General features: G+C 38.1%; 1 protein-coding gene across 1 annotated transcript in view; it reads left to right on the forward strand.

Moving 5' to 3' along the window:
- Window positions 1-610: 610 nt before the first annotated feature.
- Window positions 611-21174, forward strand: part of LRCH3 (leucine rich repeats and calponin homology domain containing 3) — a 114536-nt gene continuing 93972 nt past the window's right edge. Inside the window, 1 exon segment of the mRNA XM_036850149.1 lies at window positions 611-901. Within this exon segment, the coding sequence (XP_036706044.1) occupies window positions 640-901 (262 nt within the window). The 5' untranslated portion in view covers window positions 611-639.

A 21174-nucleotide genomic window follows, 5' to 3' on the forward strand; every position in this document is an offset into this window, starting at 1 on the left:
CTAAAATTTTAGACTTCAATGCCGTTCACCCAGCTTTGTTCAACAATAAAATTTTGCCTAAAGAACAGGTACTATCTAAGGTGTTTGTTTTATTTTCCTTAATAAAGCTATTTTGTACAAGGAAGAAGGTTTATACAACCCTTTCAATGAGAATTATGAAGTTTGGGGCCAGGTTAACACTTCTTTTTCCCTCAGGCAATAATAGTTAATAAATCCACAAGTCTCCATTAGGATCATTTGGCTTATAGAATGACAGAAGTCGAACGTTTCTCCTCTCACTGCCAAAGTTTCTGGCAGCAACGGTGTTAAGCCTTAACATTTACTCTAATCCTCCAGTGCTGAGGAAGGAAGGTAGAGAAATTCTGGTGAGACGCGTTGTCTGGAAGATTTTTTTGTGGAGGCATGTTAGAAAGGCTGCTGGGAACCTAGAGTAGGGAGCTGCTCCAGATTTGCGAGTTCCGTTTTAATTTCCCTTGGAAACCTCACGTGGGCGGAGGCCAGCGCCTGGATGTGCGGGGCGGCACCGCAGCCCTGCCCATCAAGGGACCCGTCCGGGGTCTGTAAGCCCCTTTCCCCGCCCACCCATCATCTAGCCGCGCATGCGCTGAGCCGGCGGGCCGGAGAGTTGTCGGCTGGGAAATGGCGGCCGCGGGCTTGGTCGCTGTGGCCACGGCTGCAGAGTACTCTGGCCCAGTAGCGTCGGGAGGTAACCTCTCCGTTGTTAACTGCGGCCCGAACTCCGGGGCAGGCCCTGGTCCTGGCCCGGGCTCATGGAGCCGCTCCCTCGACCGAGCGCTGGAGGAGGCGGCGGTAACCGGGGTGCTGAGCCTGAGCGGCCGGAAACTGAGGGAGTTTCCCCGGGGAGCGGCCAACCACGACCTGACGGACACCACCCGGGCGGGTGAGTGGGGTGGGGGGTATCCCTGCCAACAGGAGGCCCGGGGCGCGGTCAGAGGCCGCCGCAGCCGATGCGGAGAATCGCGGGTCTTTACGTTAACGGGTCCCATTACTCCTGGTCTGGACCCGGGTACCGGGGAGAAGCCGACTGCCCCAACCCACCCAGCCCTGGGGCCTGCGGGCCAGACCCCGAGCCTGGGGCGAGGCGGACAGCAGCGTCTCTTGAGAAAGAGGGCCATAGGGGACTGATGGGGAGTGTTTTACTCTCTTAGAAAATTAACTTGTGCCGCTGCTGAGGTAGACCTTTGCTCCGCCCCGGGTTTTGCAGGCCCTTTCGTACTGGAGATGCCAGATTGACTTTACTAAGATTTAGGTTTGTAGCGCGCTCTTAATCGGAGTCGCATTGGTCGCTGCATTGTCAGGAAAGCATGACTCCCGCACAGGCGTGTTTTTCAAGAGTTGTTGTTTTTAGTGTGAACCCGAACGCTTTAACTTTTCTTTCTCCCCTTCGTCTAGGTGACTTACCAAATGTACTTGCAAAAAATAACGAGAGCCCACCTTCAGACTCTCACTCCTTTCCTCTTTCCTCAGGCCCCCTCAAAGAAAGTTGAAGGAAGAAAACTGTTTAGAAAAGATGCATAGGTTGCCTACCGTATCTGTACTTAATGCTTTTTAAAAACAAACATCAGTTTGCCTTATCTATATTTTTTTAACACAGAAAAGAAAATAAATGAGGTATTATTTGGTTTTCTTAGTTGTAGAGAACAATGTCTGGTGACTGAGGTGTTCAACATAATATGTTTCTCTTGTGTTTAAAACATAGCTTTCTCAGGGAGTAGATTAAAAACAGAGTCAATCCCCTTATATATAGTGTGGTATGATGTAATTATTTTCATATACCTTTCCTAAGGTGTTAACTTCTCCTATGTTTGTGCATTCATTAAAGATTGCTAAGTATTACATATGATTCACTCATTTTAGAAAGATAAGCAAAACTGTTAACACTACTTCAAGAAACTATTCTTTCCAAAGAAACTTTTGCTCTAGTGTAAAATGGAAGGAATCAAATACCTATTTGTTTAATCTCTTTTTGGAAACAGTTGTACTGAATATAGTTTGTTTTTTTTAGTGAACGACATTAAGATTAAATTTTCTTGCTGATGTAAATATGAGCAACCACTTGCCTTTTGCATGTATTCTGAGAGACAACATCTAAAATTGTCATTCATACCCCAGATTTCGCGATTCTGTTCAGGAGATGGCTATATGGCATATGACTGGTCAGGAGATGGATAGCATAGTGATTTCATATGGGCATGAGTCATTTCAGTATTAGTACATTAAGCGTGGAGTTAAAGAATACGTTGATTACAGGAGTTTATCTAGCTCACTGTCTTACCTGCTTTTAAATAGTTCTAGGACCAGAGTGTGTTTTGCCTTTAAGAAATATTTTTTTAACTAACAAAACCCAAAGGCATTTATGAAGAATAATAAGTAATCCCAATGAATTTTTCCCTTACTATGCCCTGAATTTTTAATTTGTTATTATCCACACTTATTTTTATTACTTTGATAGTTTCTTTATAAACCAAATTTTTTGTTGGTCGACATTTTATCTGGCCAGAAAAAGTGTAGAGGGGAAGAAAAAGATTACAAGGTACTTTATAACCTATTAGACTAGATTCATTTCTAACATGTTAGAAATATCACTTATTAAGTGTAAGAAATTTTTGGCAGACCTTGGTGAGTACAAAAATACTGAAATATTCTCTGAATTATTTTAAACAGGTGATTTGATATGGATAACATCACTGATAGGGTTTTCACTGTTTACTATTCATTGGTAGGTGTTTAAAATACATTGCCTTGTTAAATGCTTAACTACCAATGGATTAAATATTATTATCCCTCATTCGCAAATGTGGAATCACTCAGAATTTACAGATGAGTCACTCAGAGAGAATCATATAAATAATATTAGTGGTAGAATTTCAGCCCGGTTCCATCTTACTCTTTTCTCTCCACTATGCCACACAGCCTCTTTACGTACAGATAGATATTACCATTCCTGTTTTTACAGATAGTGAAACCAAGGTTTGGAGAGAAAGATAATTTGCTCGAAGACCTGTAGCTAAAGGCCAAGGAAGGTGGTGTTAGCCAGGATTTGAGCCTAACTCAAATCCTGTTTGAGGTAACTCCAAAACCATATACTACCTGTTACACAGGGTACTTTGAATTCAGACCCAACTTTTGTTGGCTAAAATGTTTTGTTTGGGCCCTATAGAAAATTTAAAGCCAAAAAAATTATTTGAATGTTATATTAAACTTGCCACACAGTCTGTTCTTTCCTAATGTATAGAATGTATCTGGTAGAGCTGCTGTCCTTACATTTTAAGAAACAGCACATATTACCCATTTCATTTATAACTTGACATGATTAGAATTCATCATGCAGCATTTTCTTGAGGTTTTTCCTTCCTGTTTGTTTTAAAAGATAGATCTTTAGAAAAAGGGAAATATTTATTTGGGAATGAGTTACTTGATCCAGGGAACAAGGAAAATCTTAAAAGAAATCATGAAAGACTTTTGGGGGCAGAAAGGTTGTAGCTTGGATTTGGGGAGGCAGAAATGAGAAGGAAGGCCATTCCGGGCAGTGGAATGGATCCCACCCCAACACAGGGTGTGCACATAATTCAGGGTTAGCCAGTCAATGTAGTCCATCCCTCTGGCAACAGTGATGGTTCAGAGATAGGCACATTTTCCTGTCAGCACATGAGAGTGTTAATTTTTTATTGGAACTATTGAGAAAGAGGCATGCTTTGAACCCTGGGGTTGCTGAAAGAATAGAATGTGAACCTGGAGCTTGCCAATAAATTGAAAGCAGAGCCAAAAGATGGAAAGAGTGAGGCCAAGTTCTGTTGGTAACCTTTGAACTTTTGGATCAATAGCCAGGCCTTAAGTTAGTGGTATCCTTGGACTTTCAAATTATGCAAGCTAATAAATTCCCTTTATTGCTTATTCTGAGTAGACTTTTTGAAACAAAATAGGAGTGCTGACTAATACAGTGAAACTGCTCTTGATGAAGTTGTGGGGAGGTCAGCTTGGTCAGAATAAATGGTTGGATTAGAGCATATGAGAGCTACTTTTTGCATTTGAGGCAGCTAGATTGATGATAGGTTTGGAGAGAGGGAGAGTAGTCAACAGTCATTCATTCAACAAACATTTATTGACTAAGGGATTTTCAGGTGTAGATAACACAAAGAGAACCAAGACACTCCCTGTCCTCAAAGAACTTAAGGGATCTAATGAAATAGAATAAATAGATGTAAAGATTATTTGAATTGTCTAATAATAGCAAAACTTTATGCATAAGGCATTATGCTACGTAATATAGTGGAAACAAAAACAAGAAGAGACTCTAACCTGTAAGCATTAAAAATCTAGTAATTTGTTTGGCCGGCTGCAATAACAATCCAGGAATGAAAAACAGTCAGAGATCACATTGGAAAATAAAAGTGTACAAATGCTGACCGAATTTATTTTTTTTTAAAGAGACAGAATGCATCAAGTTGACTGAGCTATTAAACCTGTAGGACTAGGAAGGTGGTAATGCTACTGATAATAATAGTAGCGAACATTTATTGAGCTGTTAGCATATTCCAGGTATTGTACTAAGCTGTATATATAAAATGCACATACAACAACCATGAGTTGTAAGTACTAGTTTTAACCCCATTTTACACATGAAAAAATGGAGACTTGAGATTAATCTGATCAAGGTTACACAGCTAATAAATGACAGAACTGGGATTCAAATTCAGATACATCTGATCCTGAAACTTCTGTTTTTGATAACTAAGCCACTGACAAGTTTGCTACACAATTTCTTTAGTTTGCCTGATACCTTTAAGTGTCTGGTAGCACATCTAGTTAATCTGTAGCAGCAAATAGAAATGTAATCTGGAACTTTTAAGAGTGAAGTTAGAACTATAGCATAAATTTGAGACAGTCGTAATGAAGAGTTTATGTGATTCTTGGAGAAAGAGGGTCACTGACAACCATGGGATACACCAGCATTTAAAAAGGCAAGAAGAGGAATCAGCCTGAGAAAAAACCAGAAACAAAGTTTTGTAACCAGGCCTGTACTAGAATTAGGAGAATCCTAAAGCCAAAGGAAACGTAGTAACCATCTTAAGTTATTTTACAGATGAGAAGCAGTCTCAAAGATTAAGACTTTGTTTAAGATTATGTAGTGAAGTGGTGCTGTTTTACAGAAGGCAAATAGGATCATAGTCGAAGGTGTAAGAAATCTTTTCTGAATGGAAGATAGAAAACAAGAAACCAAGGATTCAGCTTTGGGAAAAAGCCTATGGTTGATGGCAGACGGGGAAGACTAAGATTACACAAAAAAAGGAAACAAATTGAGGTGTAGTGGGTGAGCCAAGGTAACACAGTCTTATTGAAGCCGTGAGCGTTAAGGCTTTCAAGAATTGCGGGGGGTGGGGGTGGGGGCGGGGGAAAAAAAGAACTGGGTACTTATTTCCCATGTAAAGAAGAATGAGGAGTGCCTGAAGACCATTTAATTTTTCAAAAAAGCAATCTGTAACCCACAAAATTATGGTTTTGTTAGTCTTGGAAATATGCACTGGAATGCCAGGTCTTAAGTGGAAATCATATTTTTCTTGGATCCTTATTTATGTATATTTTATATCAACCACAGTATATGTACTGGGAATTTTTCTAGAACAGTGCTGTCCAATATGGTAGCTACTAGCCATAAGTGGTTATTAAAATTAAAATAAGTTAAAATTTAAAAATTTGGTTCCTGGGCTTCCCTGGTGGCGCAGTGGTTAAGACTCCGGCTGCCAATGCAGGAGACACGGGCCCTGGTCCAGGAAGATTCCACGTGCCGCAAGGCAACTAACCCTGTGCACCACAACTACTGAGCCTGCACTCGAGAGCCCGCGAGCCACAACTACTGAGCCTGCATGCTACAACCACTGAAGCCCACGCGCCTAGAGCCCACGCTCTGCAACAAGAGAAGCCACCGCAATGAGAAGCCCGCGCACTGCAGCGAAGAGTAGCCCCCACTCACCGCAGCTAGAGAAAGCCCATGCAGAGCAGTGAAGACCCAACGTAGCCAAAAATAAATAGATAAAATAAATTAAAAATTTTTTTTTAATTTTTTATTTTTTTACTTTTTTTTTTTTTATTTTTTTTCACACACACACTGTATTTTATTTTTACAAGAGATAGACTGACACCAAGCATTGTACATGGATGACCACAACAAGAGCAACAATTATTGCAATTACCAAACATGAAACACACTCATACTGTGTCATAATTTTGACATTCAGTCCAGTAATCCTCCACTGTAACAGCTCCTTTACTTTGCAGTGAAAATTGATTTGTATGTTCTTTGCCTCTGAGTCCTTGTGGGATTTTTTTTTTTTTATTTCAGACAGAAAGTCACAAAAATTATACTCCTCATCATCAGTTCACTCAGTCCCATGTAATTAATTTTTTTTTCATCTTGATCTTTTGTTAGCACTTTTATGAGTTCATCAGTTTTTCATTAGAGTTCTGAAAATGCTTATTCATTCAGTTCAGCAGTACAGTCAGTTACCAGAAACCTGTACTTGTCAGTCTTTTCCATGAATTTCTTGAAGATGAAACCCTTTTATTTTATTTATTTATTTTTTTTCACACACGCACACTATATTTTATTTTTACAAGAGATAAATAGACTGACACCAAGCATTGTACATGGATGACCACAACAAAAGCAACAATGATTGCAATTACCAAACATGAAACACACTCATACTATGTCATAATATTGACATTCAGTCCAGTAATCCTCCACTGTAACAGCTCCTTTACTTTGCAGTGAAAATTGATTTGTATATTCTTTGCCTCTGAGTCCTTGTTGGATTTTTTTTTTTTTAATTCAGACAGAAAGTCACAAAAATTATACTCATCCTCATCAGTTCACTCAGTCCCATGTAATTAATTTTTTTTTTCATCTTGATCTTTTGTTAGCACTTTTATGAGTTCATCAGTTTTTCATTAGAGTTCTGAAAATTCAGTTCTGCTTATTCATTCAGTTCAGCAGTACAGTCAGTTACCAGAAACCTGTACTTGTCAGAGACTTTTCCATGAATTTCTTAAAGATGAAACCCTTTTATAGGAACATATTTGCAATAGCATCAGAGTATACACAGAACTGTCTGTAAATGACAAAGACTTAAAAATGACCACAGTTAAAGATTTGATGAAAGTTCATAATAATGCAGTTGACAAGAAAATTATTTCTGAGATATACATTTTAAAGTAATAACTAGGATTATGACTTATAACATTATACCAGAACATATAAGATTTTTAGAAATTTCATGTAATGTCTGAAACATTTATATTAACATATTTCCATACAAATAACCCAATGAAAGTTTAGTATTAGTTGTTTTGTTTGTTTGTTTTTTATACTGCATGTTCTTATCAGGCATCAATTTTATACACATCAGTGTATACATGTCAATCCCAATCGCCCAATTCAGCACACCACCATCCCCACCCCACCGCAGTTTTCCCCCCTTGGTGTCCATATGTCCGTTCTCTACATCTGTGTCTCAACTTCTGCCCTGCAAACCAGCTCATCTGTACCATTTTTCTAGGTTCCACATACATGCGTTAATATACGATATTTGTTTTTCTCTTTCTGACTTACTTCACTCTGTATGACAGTCTCTAGATCCATCCACGTCTCAACAAATGACTCAATTTCACTCCTTTTTATGGCTGAGTAATATTCCATTGTATATATGTACCACATCTTCTTTATCCATTCGTCTGTTGATGGGCATTTAGGTTGCTTCCATGACCTGGCTATTGTAAATAGTGCTGCAATGAACATTCGGGTGCATGTGTCTTTTTGAATTATGGTTTTCTCTGGGTAAATGCCCAGTAGTGGGATTGCTGGGTCATATGGTAATTCTATTTTTAGTTTTTTAAGGAACCTCCATATTGTTCTCCATAGTGGCTGTATCAATTTACATTCTCACCAACAGTGCAAGAGGGTTCCCTTTTCTCCACGCCCTCTCCAGCATTTGTTGTTTGTAGATTTTCTGATGATGCCCATTCTAACTGGTGTGAGGTGATACCTCATTGTAGTTTTGATTTGCATTTCTCTAATAATTAGTAACGTTGAGCATCTTTTCATGTGCTTCGTGGCCATCTGTATGTCTTCTTTGGAGAAATGTCTATTTAGGTCTTCTGCCCACTTTTGGATTGGGGTGTTTGTTTCTTTAATATTGAGTTGCTTGAGCTGTTCATATATTTTGGAGATTAATCCTTTGTCCATTGATTCGTTTGCAAATATTTTCTCCCATTCTGAGGGTTGTCTTTTCGTCTTGTTTATGGTTTCCTTTGCTGTGCAAAAGCCTTGAAATTTCATTAGGTCCCATTTGTTTATTTTTTATTTTATTTCCATTACTCTAGGAGGTGGATCAAAAAAGATCTTGCTGTGATTTATGTCAAAGAGTGTTCTTCCTATGTTTTCCTCTAAGAGTTTTATAGTGTCCAGTCTTACATTTAGGTCTCGAATCCATTTTGAGTTTATTTTTGTGTACAGTGTTAGGGAGTATTCTAATTTCATTCTTTTACGTGTAGCTGTCCAGTTTTCCCAGCACCACTTATTGAAGAGACTGTCTTTTCTCCATTGTATATCTTTGCCTCCTTTGTCATAGGTTAGTTGACCATAGGTGCGTGGGTTTATCTCTGGGCTTTCTATCTTGTTCCATTGATCTATGTTTCTGTTTTTGTGCCAGTACCATATTGTCTTGATTACTGTAGCTTTGTAGTATAGTCTGAAGTCAGGGAGTCTGATTCCTCCAGCTCCGTTTTTTTCCCTCGAGACTGCTTTGGCTATTCGGGGTCTTTTGTGTCTCCATACAAATTTTAAGATGATTTGTTCTAGCTCCGTAAAAAATGCCATTGGTAATTTGATAGGGATTGCATTGAATCTGTAGATTGCTTTGGGTAGTATAGTCATTTTCACAATGTTGATTCTTCCAATCCAAGAACATGGTATATCTCTCCATCTGTTGGTATCATCTTTAATTTCTTTCATCAGTGTCTTATAGTTTTCTGCATACAGGTCTTTTGTCTCCCTAGGTAGGTTTATTCCTAGGTATTTTATTCTTTTTGTTGCAATGGTAAATGGGAGTGTTTCCTTAATTTCTCTTTCAGATTTTTCATCATTAGTGTATAGGAATGCAAGAGATTTCTGTGCATTAATTTTGTATCCTGCAACTTTTCCATATTCATTAATTAGCTCTAGCAGTTTTCTGGTGGCAGTTTTAGGATTCTCTATGTATAGTATCATGTCATCTGCAAACAGTGACAGTTTTACTTCTTCTTTTCCAATTTGTATTTCTTTTTCTTCTCTGATTGCCGTGGCTAGGACTTCCGGAACTATGTTGAATAATAGTGGTGAGAGTGGACATCCTTGTCTCGTTCCTGATCTTAGAGGAAATGCTTTCAGTTTTTCACCGTTGAAAATGATGTTTGCTGTGGATTTGTCATATATGGCCTTTATTATGTTGAGGTAGGTTCCCTCTATGCCCACTTTCTGGAGAGTTTTTATCATAAATGGGTGTTGAATTTTGTCAAAAGCTTTTTCTGCATCTATTGAGATGATCATATGGTTTTTCTTCTTCAATTTGTTAATATGGTGTATCACATTGATTGATTTGCGTATATTGAAGAATCCTTGCATCCCTGGGATAAATCCCACTTGATCGTGGTGTATGGTCCTTTTAATGTGTTGTTGGATTCTGTTTGCTAGTATTTTGTTGAGGATTTTTGCATCTATATTCATCAGTGATATTGGTCTGTAATTTTTTTTTTTTGTAGTATATTTGTCTGGTTTTGGTATCAGGGTGATGGTGGCCTCATAGAATGAGTTTGGGAGTGGTCCTTCCTCTGCAATTTTTTGGAAGAGTTTGAGAAGGATGGGTGTTAGCTCTTCTCTAACTGTTTGATAGAATTCACCTGTGAAGCCATCTGGTCCTGGACTTTTGTTTGTTGGAAGATTTTTAATCACAGTTGCAATTTCATTACTTGTGATTGGTCTGTTCATATTTTCTATTTCTTCCTGGTTCAGTCTTGGAAGGTTATACCTTTCTAAGAATTTGTCCATTTCTTCCAGGTTGTCCATTTTATTGGCATAGAGTTGCTTGTAGTTGTCTCTCATGATCCTTTGTATAAAAATAAATAGATAAAATAAATAAATTTTTAAAAATTAAAAAGAAAAAATTTGTTTCCTTAGTTGTACTAGCCACATTTCAGGTGCTTAGTAGCCACATGTGTCATATTGGACAGCACATTAGACAGACCTATTGTCTGTTATGTTGGATAGCACAAATAATAGAATTTTTTCAACATCACAGAAAGTTATATTGGACAGTGATGTTGGGGCATACTGTCTTGAATAGAATTGAAATTTTCTTCTGCATTGTTTATTTTATAAGTCATACTTCTTTTGGCAATGTCTTTCTATGTCCATGAATACAATAAGCCACCATGGTCAGTAGAAATGAAAACACCTAAAGATGGTTGAGAAGGCCAGAGGCAAAGGGAGGAGGTAGCGGCAAATGGGGGCTCAATCATAATTACAAGATCTTTGCTAGCATCTCAGGGCTGGGAGGGGATATATAATTTTTTCTTTTAGAAATAATATCTTGTTAATAAAAACTGTTTAAGCATGTCATCTTTGTTAATAGGGACATTAAATATATATTTGACACATTTAGCATCCACTGAGTATTATGTATTGAAATCGGGAAGCTTCTAAGAGCCTTAGTAATAAGAAAATAGTAGAAAACACCGAAGCTAATTTTATTTGATTAATCAGACTTTCAATTTAGTATACTTAAAAATCATTCCTTCGGATATTAAGAGTTGTACATGCTCATTGTAGTACAAAAAGTTATAAAGAAGACACTAAAGATCATTTGTAATTCCACTTACCAGAGATAACTGGTAATGAAGCCTGGTTTGAAATCTTCGAACATTTTCTTCATGAAATATACATTCTCACTTTTTAAAAAAATTCTAAAAATGGGATCATACAAAGGCTGTTTTATCATCTAATTTTTTTTCACTACATGAGATACAATATCAGAAAATATAGATCTGTAGCATAATTTTTAATAGTAGTCCACTATAGATATACTGTCTTTTAATTTACCCTCTTGACACTTCGGGATTGTTTCAACTCTCACCATTACAAATGATATTGCTGAGAGTAACTTCGTGCGTATGTCTTTGCAGACTTGTTTAATTATTTCCTTAGGATAAATTCCTAGAAATATAACTGATTGGTTAAAAGATAGGCACAGTTTTAGGTTTTTTTAAAATACAGATTGCAAAATTGTACTTCCAAAAGGGTTGTTCAGCTTAGATTTATACCAGTAGTACATGAGTTGTCTTCACTTTGCACCCACTGATTTTATTCTTTTTGATCTGTGTCCGTCTGATAGATGAGAGATAATATCTCCTTGTTCTGTATTCAGTGCATCTTGAGGAGTGTAATTTTTACTACAATAAGAAAGTAGTATATAAATATAAGGGGAAAATATTTATTTCTTCTAGTTTTTTCTATGTCCTTTTGTCATAGAACCAGCTGATGACAAAGAATCAGAAGCTCTTTGTGCATGTATATAAACTCCTGTATATTTAATTTGAATTCCTTTGTAAGAGTAACACATACTTATTATAGAAAATTTAGAAGAACAAAATACACAAGGTAGAGGAAGGAATAATACTACTGCATAGATAAACCACTGTGAACGTTTTGACATATTCTTCCAAGTTTTTTTTTTAATGCATGTATGTATATATTGAAAAACATAGTATCAGCTTTTTGTAGTTTGCTTATTTCCACTTCATAGTATATTAGAAATATTGTGTCATATCTATTAACATTTTCTTATAATAGAATTGTAATGGTTGCAAAGTATTTAATTGTATCTTTGTACTTAACCAGATCCCTTTTATTGGGCATTTAGACTATTTCTAATTTTTTATTGTTATAAATAATACTATGAACACTTTATATACATAACTCTTTGCTTACATCTCTCATTATTATCTCTTATTGGGTAAATTCCTAGAAGTGGAATTGTTCTAACAAATTATATGCAACTTTTATAATGTTAAGTAAACATAATTTACAAACAAAATTACAAAAGCAGTTACTCATAGAAACAGTGTTGCATATTGTATATAGTTTAACTAGGTTTATAGGCCACCCACAAAAAAGTAATTTTTTTTCTAAACATGAAAGTCAGCTTAACTTACATTTCATACCTCTTTATACCTAAAAACCGTGATCTCCCACATGTCTCTCTCTCTCTCTATAAAGAGTTGTGTGATGACACAAATTTTTATTGAAGTACCTCTAACCTCAGAGAAGATCTGGGGTATAGAACTTGAAGTTGCCTTAATAGGGAACTTGAAATTTGAAGACTTGGAATTTTATTAAGAATTCTACCCTATATTATATGTTCATGCTTGTTTTAATACAAATCTATGGCTTCAAATTACCCACCATTAAGGAAGACCAAACCAAATAAGTTTCTATAATGTTTATTCTGTTGTTTTCTGTAATCCACCTCTCCCCCCACCACCCCCAGTATGCTAGTTTCACAAGTATGGATATAATATTGTTTATACTACTACTCTTTATAACAGGGTTTCTGTGGAAATATGTATATTGAATTGCAATGTGGGATGCTAAGAACACATCTCAGGAAACAACATTTATAACTCCCCTCTTACAGCTTTACCTCCTGTTTGGAATGAGAAATCCTATAGCTCTAATATAGTCTCATCCACATGCTTCTTCCTTTCTCTTCTGCTTGAGGAACAGCACAATTCTTATATTGTACTGACACAATAGAAAAGACTTAAAAAGATTACTTGTGTCCTTCCCCACCCCCACTCCCCTCCCCTCCTGCAACAGACACATGTTTTATAAAGAGAATCAGAGACCATGGGGAAGATCATGGCTGTTGGGTATAAAGCCATCTGAAATAAGATTTAAATTGATCTTTCGGGGAAAAATCTGGACTCAACTGTACTGGCATTGTTTTTTAAATAGGAAGGGTAAATAGGATGGTGCCTTTAGGAGGGGTGAGAAGATGTGTCATAGATCATCACAAAATCAATGTTGAGACTAGAAGAATGGCAGCAGTGTTGGGGCCAAGGATTTGTTTCCTAGGGTTCATTTCCTTTTACCGTGGCTGTATTTGGGGGCTAGATGGTTAATATTATCGCATATTATAGCGTGAAATATGACTTTTAAGTTCATCTATGAAGCAGTTATTCCACTGAAGCTCGGAAGAAAATATATAGTTAATATGGTAGTTCACAAAAGGAACATTATTTTGAGTTCCTAAAGTAGCCAGCAATATCAAATGCAATGCTACTAATTTTAGAATCATAAACTAGTCCTAAAAATTTAAGGCATTTCCTTACTTTCAACTTTCTCCCTTGCTCCTCTAAATTTGTAGATTTTTATTATTTGAAGGAAATGTTAAACGAAGGATTTTAACTGGTTAAACATATTTCTTACAAAAACTAGGTAATTGATTTTTTTCATTAAAAACGGGTTTTTAAAAATGACCTACAATCATAGAGAGTGAAAAGATAAGCCACAGAGTAAGAGATTTCCAATAAATGCAACAAACAGGTGCTATCCAGAATACGTATAGAGTTTCTACAAACAAGAAGATAATACAATAGAAAACTGAGAAAACACTTCAACTGGTACTTCACTAAAGAGGAATTCCAAATGACCGATAAATATGTGAAAACCTGCTCAATCTCATTAGTAATCAAGGGAATGGAAAATAAAACCAAACTGAGGTACTTCTCACAGATTGACAGTACCAAGTACTAGAAAGAAAGTAGAGTTGTCCCTCAGTAGCCTCAGGGGAATGGTTCCAGGACCCTCCACAGATACCAAAATCTGCGGATGCTCAAGTCTCTTATATAAAGAGGGCATAGTATTTGTATATAACCTATGCACATTCTCCCGTATACTTAAATTCATCTCTAGGCTACTTGTAAGATTTAATACAATGTAAATGCTGTGTAAATAGTCGCTGGTGCATAGCAGATTCAAGTTTTGCTTTTTGGAACTTTCTGGAATTTTTTCCCCAAATATTTTCAGTCCGAGGTTGGTTGAATCTGCAGATGCAGAACCCACAGTTACTGAGGGCCGACTACAGAGAATTGGGGGCACACATACAGTGCCAGTGGGAGTTGAAACATACTTAGTAAAGTTGAAAATACACATACTTTGTAAGCCAGAAATTCCAGGCTCTGAGGTACATATCCCAGAGAAACTTGTAGAAGTACACCAGGACATATGTATAAGAATGTTCATAACATTGTTCGTATTTGACAAAATAGAAACAACCCAAATTATCATCAATAGAATGGGTAAATCAGTTATGGTATATTTATGTGATTTCACAGCAGTGAAAATGAATAAGCTACAACTGCATGTAATTACATAGATGAACCTTGGAAACATGTTGAGCAAGTGAAGTATATGACACTATATATGCAGCACAAATATATTTAAATAAAGTTCAAAAACAAGCATAATCATTCATAAATGCTAAAATGCTAAAACTATTTAAAAGAGCAAGGAAATGATTACCATAAAAGTTAGGATAATGGTTACTTGTAGGTGAAAGGGAAAACGTTAGAGGAAAGGAGGCAGTGGGTTAAAGGTGGGTGTATTTCTGAAGTACTGAAAATATTCTTTTTTTTTTATAACATTATTTTTTCTATGCCATTTACTTGCTGCTTTTTTTAAATTATAAATTTATTTATTTTATTTTTGGCTGCATTGGGTTTTTGTTGCTGCATGAAGGCTTTTCTCTAGTTGCAGCGAGCGGGGGCTACTCTTTGTTGTGGTGCACGGGCTTCTCATTTGCGATGACTGCTCTTGTTGCGGAGCACGGGTTCTAGGGGCGTGGGCTTCAGTAGTTGTGGCACGTGGGCTCAGTAGTTGTGGCACGTGGGCTCAGTAGTTGTGGCTCGTGGACTCAGTAGTTGTGGCTCGTGGGCTCCCTAGAGCGCAGGCTCAGTAGTTGTGGCGCACGGGCTTAGTTGCTCTGCGGCATGTGGGATCTTCTGCCACCAGGGCTTGAACCTGTGTCCCCTGCATTGGCAGGCAGATTCTTAACCACTGTGCCACCAGGGAAGCCCGAAAATATTCTCTTCTTTAACCTACGTTCATCACCTATATGGTTGTTCACTGTATACTTATTTTTAAAATTGTATATTTATGGTTTGTTTACTTTTTTCATGTACCTCTTTGTTTAGGCTTACTTATTCATTCTTAATTAACTCCTGTATTACTCATAGCACCTCTTCTTTTTTACCTTCTCTTTTTCCATCTCCTCTATCTCTTTACCATCCCCCTTCCCCAGTCAGGCACTTTTCTTGCTTCACAATGAGCAATATTTTTTGCTGTCACAATGAACAGTATTGTCTTTTTTCATACTAGATTGGGAGCTTCTTAAAGAAGGTATATTAGTTTTCTCTTGCTGCATAAAAAAATCATTATAGACTTCGCAGCTTAAAACAACATTCATTTATTACCTTACATCTCTATAGGTCAGAAGACTGGACTCAGCTGAGTTATCTACTCATGGTCTTACAAGACCAAAATCAATGTGTTGGCCAGGCTGAACTCTTATCTGGAGTCTTAGGGGAAGAATTTCCCGGATCATTCAGATATTGGGAGAATTCAGTTCCTTGCAGTTATAAAATTGAGGTCCCCATTTCCTTGCTGGTTGTTGTTTTTGGGCTGCTCTGAGGTTCTGGAAGCTATCCACCTTCCTACAACATGGCCGCCTCCACCTTCAAGCCAACAATGGTGTGTCCTGCTTGGAATCTCGTGACTTCTGCTATCAGCCAGAGGGCTCATGTGATGAGATTGGGTCTAGCCAGATTATCCTCTTTTGTTTAATTCAGAGTCAGTTGATTAGTAATTACTTAATTATATCTGCAAAATCCCCTCTGCCACATAAGGAATGTAATCAGTGTATATTTCATATTCACAGTCCCAGGGATTAGGGTGGGAGATCTTGGGGGTCAATTTAGGATTCTGCCCACCATAGAGGGTTCTGTCTCACTTTCTTTTTATTGTACATCACTTAGTACAATACCAAATATCCTTTGAGTGTTTATTGTTTGGATGGGTGGATGGATGGATGGGAGGGTGAGTGAATGAGAGGGCAAAAACAGGAAATGAAGAGCCTATTCTCTTTCTTAGCTTTGGAAATAGTGACAACTGACTTCTGTGTGACTGGGTGTAATGAGGACCCTTGGGGCTTCAATGATATAGTAGGATTCAATCAAAACATTCTCAAGCATAATACCAGTGAATATACTTCCCTTTTATGTCAAAAGTCAGGTATTCAGACCCTCTTTAATTGGTGTCATAGAGGATAAGAGTGATGATGTTATTGATACATGTGCTAAGACTCAGTACCCCAAAATATAACCAGTAGCAATTGAGAGTCTTTAGGTGTTTGAAAATTTTCAAAATACGACCTTGATTTGCTAATAAAAGAACTAAAACAAATTTTAAACTCCTTACAGTGAAGTAGGCTTTCCATGTATATTCAGTATTTATAACTTTGATAATTACAAGTTTTTGTAAGGCTCAGATATCCAAGGAGACTCTTAGCCTGGTAAATATGTGATCCTTTTTCTAGATCAATAACATTGTGATTTCTGGTCATCTATTGTCAAGTGACAGACCATAGCCTATTGGTTCTCAAACTTTAGTGTGCATAAAATCCCCCATTGCACTTTTTAAAAAATGTACATTCCTGAGTCCAGACCCTAGAGAGTCTGATTCAGGAGATCTGGAGTGGGGTCCATTAAGCTGCATTTTTAACAAGCAATCTGTTAGTTCTAGGTGCAGTTGGCCTAAGAACTACCACTTAAGAAGTTCTTCTATAGACTCTGCTACTTTACTCTAAAATTCATTTAGGAAAATAGTAATTTTTCACTTCCTAAAGATATCTTGATTAGGTAAGCCAAAGATTTTATTCAATTGAAAAAAAAATTTTAAGTATAAAATACAGACTTTGTTTTGCAAAACTGGGCACTTTGATATAGAATAAACACTTGAAAGGTTGGTTTATTTGTTTTAAAGGTAGTGTCACTGAAGAACTGTGTTGTTACAAATAGATAACCAATTTACATGAAAAAAATAAACTACGAAAATTGAGCATGTATGGTTAGTCAGGGTCTTAGTTACGAGCAGCAGAAACCAGCTGTGGTTATGAGTAGCCCACAAAATCTCTGGGAGGACTGGAGAACCAGGCTGGAAGGATAAGTAACCAGGAATAATGCCCAAAATCATGTGCCAGAACTTATCCTGTGAAGACACCACAAGCATTGCCACCTGGGGACAAATACCTCAACTTGCACCACTAGCACCAGTGAATGATAATGGATAACTCTATACCAGCACTGGAGCGTTTGCCACCACTACCTGTGAAAATTGGGATGTATTGTTTCCATTCTGCTTTCAGTTCAAGGTTAGGGGAGGATGTGTCTGCTTGGGGGAACCTAGATCATGTGCCTGTGCCCCTAGCTGCAAGAGAGTCTGGGAAAGCAAGCATACTGTGTGGCATTTTTCAGCTTCTGTTGAGGTAAGAACTCTGTTTCAGAAAAGGAATAGTGTTTAGATCCTGGGCAGCCTAAAAAAATGGCATGTGTCTAACTACAAGTTGTATTTAATACTAAAATCAGGTAACCAGTCAGGCCTTTAGTGGAGTGTATAATTATCATAATGCACAGTAAGCAATATATATGATGTGATGATAGGCAGTTTACTGATTGTAATTAGTGTAACTTTTCTACAACTAAACGTTCTGTTGCTTGGTTCAGTTGGGAGAGGAGGAAAAGATTATTAATTGGCTCTTTTCAAGGGGTACCTTCAGTTTTCCTTTTTTTTTTTTTTTTAATTCTGAGAGTACCTTCAGTGTCTTTTTAAGATCTGAAGTCTGCGTTAATTTGAGAAGAAAGATGAACAGTGTTGCCTACCTCCTGTCCTTTCAAGTGTCTGCTGTGTCCCAAATCCCAGTACCTAGGGACAGTATTCTATTGTCATTTTTGTCCCATAGTAAGAAATTTTTGACAACAAATGTATGTTTATTTATATGTTATGTGCATATACTAATATACTAAAATTATGTATTATAAAATAGACATGAAACATAAAATTTAAAGGAGAACTTAAATAAACATAAATAGAAACAAAAGTTCTAATGTTTTTCTTCCACACTCCAGTGGATCATTTGATGTAGCTCCTGGCTAGTTGGCTCACATTCCTCCCTTGAAGACTGCTGTGATTCAGACAGTGATTAGCCTCTTCATGATCTTTCAGTACGAGAAAGGGAATTTTTTTTTTTTATTAATTTTTGGCTGTGTTGGGTCTTCGTTGCTGCGCGCAGGCTTTCTGTAGTTGTGGCGAGCGGTCTTCTCATTGCTTGGGCTTCTCTTGTTGTGAGGCACGGGCTCTAGGCATGCGGGCTTCAGTAGTTGTGGCTCGCGGGCTCTAGAGCACAGGCTCAGTAGTTGTGGCGCAAGGGCTTAGTTGCTCCGTGGCATGTGGGATCTTCCCGGACCAGGGCTCCAACCCATGTCCCCTGCATTGGCAGGCGGATTCCTAACCACTGAGCCACCAGGGAAGTCCTGGAGAAAGGGAATCTAATGTTAAATATCCGAAAGCACTCTAGGCCCTACTTTGAGGCAATATGGGAAATGAGAGACTGTCTGAAGTATGGAACCCAAGAGTAGAGAGCTGTGACCTCTTGAAAAGGAAGAATATTAGAAGACAGAGACTTAAGGAATTTCTTGAAGCAATGCTATAGATGACGAGGGATTCCTTTTATAGCATGTACAAAACAAACCATTGTGTATATGAAGTGGGCTGAGCTGCTTCCATGGATTCAAAGGGGTGGGGTTGAGTAGGGTAGGGGCAGTGTTACTTTGGGAGTAAGAAGATGTTTCTTCTCTGACTGCTTTTAAGATTGTTTTCCCTTTGTCTTTGATTTTCTGCAGTTTGATTATGATGTGGCTTTCTTTTTTTTTTTTCTTTTTTTTTTTTAATATTTATTTGGCTGCGTTGGGTCTTTAGTCGCAGCACGGGGGATCTTTCGTTGCCGAGCACAGGCTCTTCATTGTGGCACGGGGGCTTCTCTCTAGTTGTGGCACGTGGGCTCTAGAGCGTGCAGGCTCAGTAGTTGTGGTGCGCGCTCTTAGTCGCCCCGCAGCATGTGGGATCTTACTTCCCCAACCAGAAATCGAACCTGCATCCCCTGTATCGGAAGGCGGATTCTTAACCACTGGACCACCAGGGAAGTCCCTGATGTGGCTTTCTTTATATGTGTCCTACTTGAGGTTTGCAGAGCCTCTTGCATATGTGGATTGAAAAATTCTTGGTTGTTATTTGGTTTCAGTAACACAAGTTTTTCTGTTTTCTTGGTTGACATACTATTCAAAGTCATAATTACTCTTTTTGTTATGACTTGCTTTTCCTAGGGTACTATTATTATATAGCATCTTCTTCTGAAATTTTCAAGTGTGATCTATGGGTCTATAAAGTTTTGTTATTCAGAGTGTGGTTTATGGACCAGCAGTGTGGCATCACTTAGGACCGTGGTCCCCAACGTTTTTGGCACCAGGAACCGGTTTCATGGAAGACAGTTTTTCCACAGACGGGGGGTGGGGGTGGGGTGGGAATGGTTCAGGTGGTAATGCAAGCGATGGTTTAGGTGGTAACGTGAGCCATGGGGAACCATGGGGAGCGGCAGATGAAGCTTTGTTTGCTCGCTACTCGCCTCCTGCTGTGCAGCCTGGTTCCTAACAGGCCACGGACCAGTACCGGACCAGTACCGGACCAGTAGCGGTCTGCAGCCTGGGGGTTGGGGACCCCTGACTTAGGATTTTATGAGAAATGCAGAATTTCAGGCTCCATCTCAGAATTAGAGTCTGCATCTTAATAAGACCCCCCAGGTGCTTATGAGAACGTTACAGTTTTGAGAAGCACTGCTCTACAGCTAATCAGGTAATTGAGGTTGCTCGTCTTTTCCCAGAGGGTCTCTGAGTTTAGTAAGTGGTTGACCCCAGTTATTCTAACCTCATGCCACAGAGGTGAACCAAATTGAGCACTCTCAACACCAGTCTGTTAAAAAAAGAGGAAAGGTGCAGTAGGCAAAGAAGAAAGTTATGCCACCAGTTACTTTGTTCCAGGATATGATATGCTCATGATCTGGGCATATCATGGATATGTATATGGCTGGAATTAAATGTGATGTTAACAAGTCCTTTTGGACTGTGCCTTGGCTCAGCTGGGCCGCTGCCAAAGTTACACTCAAAAGGTAAAAAAAAAGCCTTAGTATGTCATCCTATAGGTGTAGTAAGGATGCCAGCTTGTGCAGAACCCCCAACCTGTGTCCACAGCTTAATCTTCTTGTGTTTTTTGGTCCCCACTTCTATTATGAGGATTGGGGCTTTCTACCCAAAATTGTTATACCATAAGCAGGTCTTTATTTCTCATTGGATATTTGTTTCTCGTATTTGCTTTTAGAAGCCTAATTATTACTGGTTCAGTTGTTTATCTTGCTTATGAAGACACTGTTTAGTAACAATAGAAACAATATTCTTGAGGTCAGATCAACAGCAATCGGCATAAGTTTATTAATTTTGTTGTCTTATCATAGTACTTGCAATTTTGTAAACACTTCTTTATTTTCCAACGTAACATAATGACAAACACAGCTTAAAGACTTACTTTCTGTAGAATCTGTTTCTTGATTATCCTCTCCTTTTGTCACAAAAGAAAGACAGTTTTTCATAATAGGTATAGATTTCTTCACAGCACCCTTTATGTTATCTCTGCTTTTTAGGATCCTTCTGGACTTAAGGATCTCTTAGAGATTCAAGAAGTTTATAACTGGCTCTACCTGTTGTGTTCCATACTTGCATGTCACTGCCTAAACCCTTCACATGTGGGAGCCCTCCTCTTGAGCAAGCCTTTCCCCATCCCAGCATTGCTGCTGAGAACTTGAAAATTGCATTCCAAGAACAAAAAGATTTTCTAGATCCATCTTGTTTCCCCTCTTCCCCCAAATAAAGCATCTGTTATCTTTAAGCAGTCTTGGTTCC

Source organism: Balaenoptera musculus, chromosome 4 (genome assembly GCF_009873245.2).
Source record: "Balaenoptera musculus isolate JJ_BM4_2016_0621 chromosome 4, mBalMus1.pri.v3, whole genome shotgun sequence".
Lineage (NCBI taxonomy): Eukaryota > Metazoa > Chordata > Mammalia > Artiodactyla > Balaenopteridae > Balaenoptera > Balaenoptera musculus.